Source organism: Charadrius vociferus, unplaced genomic scaffold, assembly GCF_000708025.1.
Source record: "Charadrius vociferus isolate BGI_N301 unplaced genomic scaffold, ASM70802v2 scaffold407, whole genome shotgun sequence".
Taxonomy (NCBI): Eukaryota; Metazoa; Chordata; class Aves; order Charadriiformes; family Charadriidae; genus Charadrius; species Charadrius vociferus.
This window is the reverse complement of record NW_009649852.1, coordinates 1,531,034-1,541,274: the sequence shown is the minus strand read 5'-3', so window position 1 is coordinate 1,541,274 and position 10,241 is coordinate 1,531,034. Positions and strand designations below refer to the sequence as shown.

General features: G+C 43.2%; 1 protein-coding gene across 1 annotated transcript in view; it reads right to left on the bottom strand.

The window, feature by feature from the left end:
* Positions 1-297: 297 nt before the first annotated feature.
* Positions 298-10,241, bottom strand: part of PGM2L1 (phosphoglucomutase 2-like 1) — a 41,833-nt gene continuing 31,889 nt past the window's right edge. Inside the window, exons 9-14 of the mRNA XM_009891001.1 lie at positions 9,407-9,587; positions 6,816-6,909; positions 5,200-5,329; positions 3,650-3,839; positions 2,945-3,078; positions 298-400 (exon numbers count right to left, since the gene is read on the bottom strand). Of these exons, the coding sequence (XP_009889303.1) occupies positions 298-400; positions 2,945-3,078; positions 3,650-3,839; positions 5,200-5,329; positions 6,816-6,909; positions 9,407-9,587 (832 nt within the window). The remainder of the gene's footprint in view (positions 401-2,944; positions 3,079-3,649; positions 3,840-5,199; positions 5,330-6,815; positions 6,910-9,406; positions 9,588-10,241) is intronic.

Below are 10,241 nucleotides of genomic sequence, written 5' to 3'. Positions count from 1 at the left end.
CACGTGGGCAGTTCATTTGCATCGGTGCAGGTTAATTAGCCTTTTGGTCAAAAGGACAGAAAATTATAACACTAAATTCCATCCTTTTCTCTTCCATCCTCTCCTATGCCAATTTTCTAGCCCAGACTTTGGTGAAAAGCCTGACAAAAGAATGCTGCTTCTTTATAGAATAAAAATGTAGCTGTTGAACACACACACACGCACACACACGTCTTAAACGGAGTTCTGTTCTTGGTTCCTTTGTTTCACGTGACGCAGTGCAGGCAGTCACTTCTTTGAACACCAGTTAGCGGAGATCTAAGCAGAGCGCCAGATCAGTCCATTCTTATTGGGTTCAAGAAAATTCTCAATCAAAGCTTCAATAAGCTTCTGAAGTTCTTCTTCCAGCACGCTTCTGTCACTAGAAAGAGAAAAGTATCGTGTCAAAGGTTTGATAAACACCAGGTATCTATTAAAAAAAAAGGAAAAAAAAAACCCACCAAGATCTGATGGTGATGGAGTGGGTCTGTTATGTTTCCTACCAGCAGCAATGCGTAGAGACTCCAACCTGCTCACTTTATCAAGCTACTTTTCGGTAGGGACTATTGCAATATTAATTTAAATTAAAGAAAAAAACCAATTGCCACTAGAGGGCCCTAAGCTAGCAGACCGAACACAAGAATTAATAACTGCAAAACCAACGCAAAACTGACCACAGACTGTAAATGGATTAAAAAGTAAGAATGAGCTACTAATAAAGAGATAGATACCCTAGATGGGCATCTGGGCGCTGTGTAGAGAAGAATATAGGGTATCTCATTGTATCTTGACCAGAGTGCAGTTTAGGGGGATTGAGTAAATCAGGCAAAGTGTCATGGCTCACAAGAGGACACCGTAACATACTGATCCTTTCCCTATTTAAACACCCAGACATTCGTTTGAGTAAAAAGACAACATCCGCATGCACAAACACTAATGCATTGCAACACTCCTTCAAGAACGCATAATCCCTCTCCTACCCCCCAACTCTCACTGGAGGGAGAGGAACTCAGTCGGTTTTTAACGGAGAATAGGCAAAACAGGCTTATTTATGTGTGCTTTGTTCATTTGTGGAACTGGCAATATATCATTGCCATTTGGGTCACCACTTCCTTTAAAAGAAAACACCCAAAAGCACCGCGATAAAACTGACTTTCCCGATGTTCAGCTTTTAAGAATAATGAATAAACAACAACAGAAAGAAATATTTGCAAAGCTATTACAGAGAAGAATGCCTTTTGAGGTTCCTACGGACCATTTTATGCCTTGAATCAGGGAAGCTTGAAAGCTTTTCAATTTCGTGTTCCAGATAATAATTGCCGTTAACCATTACTAAATGGTTACTAAAGGCATTACTAAAATTAAAGGTCGATGTATTTTTTCTGACTTCCCAGAATGACCAGCAGCAGAAGCCCAAATGAGGCCTCAAAGCATCCTCATGTATTTTATTTCTCTCCCCACTACTCCTACTCATCTGGCCTTCGCTTGTGTTAAGATTAGGTTAAGGACAATATTTCTAGCGTCTTTTTCTTCCTTGTCGATGCAGCTCTTTGCCTCAACTGTATCTTACCTTTTCAGCATTTACACCAAACGGTACCTTGCCCACTCCCAGGTCTATGGAAGCATGTTCTAACCGACGGGAGAATTTCCCTACCCACGTAACAAGGAAGCACGTTCATACAATCAGAAAGCTCTCTGACCAAAGAAATACAGGTTTCTGGCAAGAGCTGCCATTCAGAGAACTGGGATGTAGAACTCCTACCACTTCTCTGACCTGCTGTTATTCCACGGTCAGTTCAGAACCATTTAAAAACAGGATTCAAAAGATTGTCTGTGCTCACGTTAATACACTTCATGTAGTAATAAACCACGTTTTAAATAGTTCAGCAACCTGTGCAAAGCTGTCTAGGCATGGATGTGCATATCCCCTCACGTCAACATTTTATAAGCAAAGGCAATCTACCACTCGTTATCTACTCACTGCCTAAATCCGACCAAAACATTCAGTAATAAAAATACGCTTATCCTGAATTCCTACCAGTAAGCAGAAATACAGACTTGAATATAGGAAGTTCCATCTTAACATGAGGAGGAACTTTTTTCCTGTGAGGGAGGCAGAGCAGTGGCAGAGACTGCCCAGAGAGGTGGGGGAGTCTCCCCCTCTGGAGCCATTCCAAACCCGCCTGGACGCCGTCCTGTGCCACTGCTGGAGGTGCCCCTGCTCTGGCAGGGGGTGGGACTGGGGGAGCTCCAGAGGGCCCTTCCCACCCTCACCAGTCTGGGATTCTGTGAAATAAATACTGAACGAGAGACCCCTTTACGTTATTTTCAATTCTCTGCTCCACAGGAATGTTGGGACACAAGTCTAAAAGACAAAGTACTCACATGATTTAGGTTAGGAATCCAGCTCAAGAGCCTGCTTCTCTCCGTTAGCTACACTGAGAACCCACACTCCTCATTTCAATGGTGTTGACACATCCTGTTTCCCACTCCCCCCTTTTAAACTGGAAGAAGCTCAATCCAGCTGTCTGTCAAAAGGGGACAGACCTCTAGTTCCTATCCGGTAGCTCAGAGCAATGCAGCAGATTCCCAAACACAACAGGAATCCACCTGGGTTTAAGCATACTTGCCAGCAGCAGCACAACTTCATCACTTTTTCATTCTATGTCAATGAGGATTTGGGTTAATAAGTCTCCTACTGTAGCAGATGCAGAAAATTCAATTCTTTGTCTTATCCACTGCAGAGCTCCCTTATGAGAAGGAATGTACATCACTGGCTGGTTTAAGAGGCTGGAATAGTCAGCTGAGGCTCAGGTCTCCAAGAAGGCAGCAGAAGAACCCCCTCCATGCAGGGAAGAGAAGCCCGAGCACTGACCTTTCCGTCCAACAGCACCCTGCAATGTGTGCGTGCAGACCCGCTACTGACCTCTGTTCGGGCAGCGCGCACATCTCCGCGTAGTACTTGATCTTTGGTTCCGTTCCACTTGTCCGAAGGGTGGCAACACAACCATTTTGAAACGTAAAAGTGATCATCTGACTGCTTTTACTCACTGGCAGCACCTACACAAACAACATTTTATTACAGAACACCCCAGTTAACACAAACGGGGAGGGTTGTTGGTTTTGGGGGGGTTTTTGGTTTTGGTTTTTTTTTGTTGGGGCTTTTTTGTTTCTTTCTTTTTTTCTTTCTTTTTTTTTTTTGTTTAAATACAACATTCAGTACATCCAAAGCTAAATAAACACACTGAAATCCCCTGCAGGTTACATCCGCCAGCCAATGCAATAGTCTGGAACAAGCCATTTCGGTCTGATCAGGCTCAGTATTTCTTACTCCCATTGGCATTCCAACATCTGGAAGCCTGCGAGGCAGCTTAAGAGTTGCAGGAGCATCAAGCTCACTTCAACTAATAAAGTTCATTAATTGTTATATCAAAATAGTCAACACAACAGCCAAGCCATGGCACATTTAAGCAGTGTTCTCCCAGTAAATGTTGAGCAGTCTCAATAGACAATGGCAATTATACTGCCATCTTAGTTGACATAGTACATCTTTCTGCGTAGTTCTCAGTGTACTAAACTTTCAGGCTCTTCAAAAACAGAACCTCTCCTGCAAAAATACTTCGTAACTCACCGATTTCTTATTCGGCTGGCTGCTATCGTAGCCAGTGGTAATATCTCGTACATGCAATATGTTGTAAATACCACAAAATTTGGGATAAGACTGAGGGGCATCAAAGTTCCGAAGTTTCTCAAATATCCTTTTGATAGTAGGAGGATCATAGCACAAGAAATAGGAAGTCTTTGATATGTGATATCCATACCTACAAGCAGATAACATTTTCAGTTACAAGATTCAGAAGTTTTCCGCACATTTGGTATTTAAAGAAAAGCCCCTGTTTGGAAAAGCAAGAACAAAAAAAGAATGCAGTTCTCACAGCTGTGGAAACAGATATTTATAGGCAAATGTTTGGACTCCAAAGCAGATTTCACTGCATTACTCAGATCATCTTAAGCTATTTTTAAATTCAAGCAAAGGTTTCAGTTGCAAAGAAATAAAAGGCAACCATTTGGCCAAGTGCAGCCTCGGTAGTCCTCAGCAAGTTAATATGCAGTATCGTTCCCACACCATCAAAAATTGTCTGCTGTAGCCACAGGAGCAACCACAACAACAGATTATTTCAAACAGCCTCTGAGGAAGGTGACCGATTATTTCATCCAAGTTAAAACTACTAATCCCAAACAGACGTAACACAAGCACTCACTAGGTGCAGCAAACATGTTTGCACGTTGAAATTTAAGTTGTTCTGCGCTATATTCCCCCCACTCCTCATTCTACAGAGACCCTTCTCTGCAGCTTAAAAAAAATTAAGCCTGACTGGAAGAAGAATCCTTCTGTTGTCATCATCATTGACAGCTTTTCAATCCAGCTGTGCAGAATTGTGTCTGCTACAGTTTGCAAATAACAGAGCGAACTCCTGAGTGCCACAAAGGGACGAATGTTGATCATCGTTTGTGCTTCCATGTTCCAATTTTAAGGGCCACAATCTGTCTTTCTGCTGGGCCGGCAGGAAAAGGAATGGCCTATATGATTCGTTGTAAGTGTGCCGCTAATCTCGTTAAAGCATAGGAACTTCTGCTGATGAGCTGGGCTTATCACAGCACGACTTTTAATTCTGCCATAAACACGTTCCTCGTTTTATTGCTGTGAATTGAGCCCACAGCTATTGAACACAGGCTATTCCTTTAACCTCTGTTCTATTACAAATCTCTGCAAGAACAGTACGTGATCTTCTCACAATCCCCAGACTGTGCTTCAGTGAAAATATTAAGTGTTTAAAGAGAGGCATACAGAGCCCAACTAAGATAGAGCCATCCATCAGAAGATAAGAGAAATTATATAGCATGAATCAAATAAGAGAGAAAAGTTTGCTCTGGTGGATCCATGCGCAAAATTCTCCTCTCTCACAATTTATTACAGAAACACAACAGAAAGGGTCTTTTTAGTCCTTTGGGAGATATGATACTCAAGTGGTATCTGTAATACTGAAAAGTGTAGTCCATCACAACACAACAACAACTTACAATGAGAAAACATCTGAGGGACAAATTAAAAATATTTACTAGATTATTCCCAGCTCCAAAATAGTTAAGTAGAGCATACTAATGAAAACCACAACTTACGTTTCATATATCTCAATGAGTTTCTGTGCTAGCGTTAGGTTCTTGCCTTCCAGGTAGGTTGCCATTTCGGCTATGACCACAGCGGCACTTACACCATCTTTATCCAACACTGATGTGCCACACATAAAGCCTAGAAAGAAAAAATTGATTGTGGAAAAATAACCTGACATATTATTACGCTGATTTACTTCATTGAAGTTTTAACCTTTTTCCTGTAAAATAAAATTGGCTAATACATGTAGGCTGGTTTTCTTACTGCACATGCATTCCCCTCTTCTAAGAAATCTAATTAACTTAGGGGTTGTAGGGCTGGAAAAATACATGCTATAATCAATTAATTCCAGATTGATAACATCCGCTCTGAGATCTCTCATAGTACAGTGCTGAACATAAAAGTTTGCCTGTTTTGTGCAAGGACACCGACACTGCAGAGAGTCTTGCCAGTAACTGGAATCAAAGGAACCAAAGAGATGCCCTGGTGGCCAAGAAGGCCAATGGTATCCTGGGGGGCATCAAGCAGAGTGTGGCCAGCAGGTGGAGGGAGGTCATCCTCCCCCTCTGCTCTGCCCTGGGGAGGCCACATCTGGAGCGCTGTGTCCAGTTCGGGGCTCCCCGGGTCAAGAAGGACAGGGAACTGCTGGAGAGGGTCCAGCAAAGGGCTACGGAGATGATGAGGGGATTGGAACATCTTTCTGATGAGGAAAGGCTGAGGGACTTGGGGCTGTTCAGTCTGGAGAAGAGAAGACTGAGGGGGGATCTTACTAATGCTGATAAATCCTTCAAGGGAGGGTGCCGGGGGGATGGGAACAGTCTGTTTCCAGTGGTGCCCAGTGACAGGACAAGAGGGAACGGGCACGAACTTCAAAAAAGGAAGTTCCATCTGAAGCTGAGGAGGGCCTTCTCTGCTCCTGCTCTGGCGGGGGGTGGGACTGGGGGAGCTCCAGAGGGCCCTTCCAACCCTGACCATTCTGGGATTCTGTAACTCCTGTAGCTGAAACATTCGCTACACCATTCCATACAGGTAAGCGGTGTCAGGAAGATTACCAAGATAAATGGAGCGCTGAAGGCAAGGTCAGCGGGAATATTCACACACTTCCATAATGTATTTAATAGTATTCCTACACACATCTGGATTCCTCACACATTGTTCTGAAGTACGAGGGGATGGTGTACAGCTCCTGGAGGTACTGCGGTACTGGTGCGATGGATAGCGTGACGGAGGCAACCCACCTCCCAGTTCCCCATAGCCATTAATAGCCAGTCCTCAGAGAGGGGACCTGTAAGATACTAAACTGCTTAAAAACAGATCCTGTGCTTCATCTCAGCTAAAAGGCCACAAAGCAAGTCGTTTGACGCTGGCATCTCAGGACTTTCAACCTGTATCAGCGCAGGTTTGTATCGGGAAACCGCAGAAGCACAGTGTCATAATCAGAGATTCATCCATCATTTATGATAGTTGGCAAGATGATTTAACGAGAGCAAAATACCAATACTAGTAACTACAAGAACAAAAATAAAGTACCTTCATGTTTCGTTCCTTAACTAAGACCCCTCCTTTTTAGTCACATTTGCCCCACGCAGTTCTCAACATTTAAAAGGAATATTAATACACATACCAATAGACTCTTCAAATGCAAAGAGAACTTCTTTTCCATTATCCAGGAGATCTTTTACTCTACTTCCAATCCATTTAAAACCAGGGAGTGTTTCCTGAAACAGGAAACAAAAAGTGCATTAAATACACATTTTTTTATTTGGTTTCAAGTCAAAGAAGATAGCGTAACCACTATTCCCTTCACTTCCAGGATGTTTCCTTGAAGAAGGATCTCGTGTTCTAGACTTGGGAATACAGGGGGGGGGGGGGGAAATAATGGAGCCCTAAGACTAGAAAAGAAAAAAAAAAAAAAAAGGATGATGCATTCTGAATTTTAGCGTCAAAGGGAAAGACTACTGCAGTCAAAACACTGAAGCTCAAGGACATTTTTCTTATTTTCTTGAAATAATTTCCCTGAATTTAAATCTAATGAATTGATCAACAGAACAGGGACAGTAAAGACAGATATTAGACAAACTGTATCTTCAGTACAGATTATGGATCTAAGGCAAAGAGTCACCGAACAGCATTTTACTAGTGAATACTCAACTAGAACATGAATATCAAATCAAGGAGTAAGCGTGCCTGAGAGACTGTGCCTCAGATCAGATAAGATCTTCCGTGGTGCTTATCAGATGAGACAACAGTACAGAACTATTCAAAAGGAAAAGTTACTGAAATATAAACAGCAATTTTGGGTGACGGGAAGGAAGGACGCTGCCTGTGTTCTTCAAATCCTGCAAAAGCAGTCAAAAGCTTAGAAACGGTCCTTTGTGGAGGAAGGAAGGTACAAAGAGGGGAAGCTTTTAGAGGAGACCAAGGGGTTCTGTAAATTCCCAGCTGTTTTCCAGTCAAATGTGCCCCTTTCCAGAAAACAAATCAACACTATTTAGTGAGATAATGAAGTCATTCACTTCAAGGCAGTGATATTCAACCTGATCAAGCATACCTCTTTGCAGAGTTGCTTTCAGTTTTTAGTTTTTAACTCGTCATTGTTTGGCAAAATATTTTTTCCTATTGCACATGGATTTTATTAAGACATGTATTAAAGAAGACCTGGAACTCTATGTTTGTGCTAAGCTTTAGAGCAGTTGCATCTCTCATGGCTAACGTTCAACAGTCTCAGAAATCAGCAGAAGTACTTAATTTGAACTCAGGAACTAAAATAATAACTTATCAGTCTGCAGGGGCATCCCCCCATTTTCTTTTTTAGCAAGTCCTTAATGAAACTACATTAAAGATCTGCACACCAACATGCGGAAGGGGAGGGATGCCATCCAGAGGGATCTGGACAGGCTGGAGAGGTGGGCCCATGCCAACCTCATGCAGTTCAACAAGGCCAAGTGCAAGGTCCTACATCTGGGTCAGGGCAATCCCAAGTACAAATCCAGGCTGGGCAGGGAATGGCTGGAGAGCAGCCCTGAGGAGAAGGACCTGGGGGTGCTGACTGATGAGAAGCTCAACATAAGCCGGCAATGTGCGATGGCAGCCCAGAAGGCCAACTGTATCCTGGGCTGCATCAGAAGAAGTGTGGCCAGCAGGGCGAGGGGGGGATTCTGCCCCTCTGCTCTGCTACAGTGAGACCCCACCTGGAGTACCGCGTCCAGCTCTGAACCTCTCAACATAGGAAAGTCATGGACCTGCTAGAGCTGATCCACAGTAGGCCACAAAGATACTTCAGCAGCTGGAGCCCCTCTGCTGTAAGGACAGGATGAGAGTTGTGGTTTTTCAGCCCAGAGAAGAGAAGGCTCTGGGGAGACTTTATTGTGACCTTCCAGTGCCTAAAGGGGCTACAGGGGAGCTGGGGAAGGACTTTTTACTGGGGCATGTAGTGACAGGATGAGGGGGAATGGCTTTAAACTAGAAGAGGGGAGATTGAGATGAGATCTTAGGAAGAAGTTTTTCCCTGTGCAGGTGGTGAGGCACTGGCACAGGTTGCCCCGAGAAGCTGTGGCTGCCCCATCCCTGGAGGTGTTCAAGGCCAGGTTGGACGGGGCTTGGAGCAACCTGGGCTGGTGGGAGGTGTCCCTGCCCAGGGCAGGGGGGTTGGAACTGGATGATCTTCAAGGTCCTTTCAAACCTAAACCTTTCTATAATTCTATGCTAAGAGTTCCTCTGTCTGTCACAATTTGAAGTAAAACCAAATTTAAAACATACTAGTGATCTGGGTGCCTGAAGGAACATTGTGTAACCTGTAAGCGTTTGTTACAAATCCACCAAACCCACTCAATTTTTGTAGTAAATACACTAAGTTTCATTCTCTCAGTCAGAAGAATTTCTCTCTAGGAAAATAACCAAGACAAAGGCATTTCTAGTATACATAATTTAGGTTTTTGTTTGTGCCACCTGTTACAGCCTCCTTGCAGCTTCACATAAATTGATCTCACAGTCTGTATACACTGTAACATGCATTGAGAAACACTGCAGATGCTGAAATCAGGCTTGTCTAGGTACAAGAGCGTTCTCTGCAAGTTGGAATGCATTAAAACTCCCAGATGAAAGACTGGTAGTTATCTATTTTTCATTCTGTAAAGTGTGAGGGGAAGGGATAGATGGAGAACATGGCAAGCCGATTTTACTCTGCCAAGAAGACATCGTAAAACCCACACTTACTTCAAAGTGAAATCCCTCTTTAAGTGCAATTGCCCTCAAAATTTTCGAGGAGACTGTAGTCGCTAACATGTAAACATCCTTCACATCAGCATCTTCAGAGCAGTTTTCCTTCCAGCGAGAAAACATCCACCACCCAAACAAAGCTGCTAGCTCGTTGCCCGTGAACACCTTCCAACAGCCACTGCAGACAGGACAGAAAATTTAAGAGCTCTTTCAGGTTTCCCAGGAGCATCGGCTCAGGGGGAGATGTTTTCCGCAGTCACTGGAACAACAGGAATCTGAGCACACTACTGACAAGCTGCTCTATACGAAGCCACCGTACTAACAGGACTCCACATTTATCACGTCTCAATGATTTACAAGCCCAGTGCGTTCTGTTAGCAAGCAAAGATACAAATTAAGTATCCTTACCGTCAGCTTTAAGACGGCTTCGGTCTTTTTAATTTATCGAACACAAGTATAGCAGTCTATACACTGCAGTCAGGCAATGCCTGCACAACTGCGCGTTATAGACAGTTACTTACACAACGATCAGACTTTTGGCCTGTTAGTGGAAGAAAAATAATTTCTATTCAATATGAAGAAGCCAGGGAAAAACAAAGAAACAAACAAAAAGCCCACAACAGCTAACTGTTCCGAGGCAGAATTTGTTTGCCTAACAGAAGTAAAAAACCAGTAACAACAAGATTTTACTGGTCTTTAGGAACCAATCAACTTTTCAGTTCAGTTTTATTTGGCCATTAACACCGGTTAGTATTTAATCTAACCTTGTCTGACTTATTAACTGATTTTATTTAAAATACATTATTTAGGTGGAGCTAAAAAGATGAAGCCA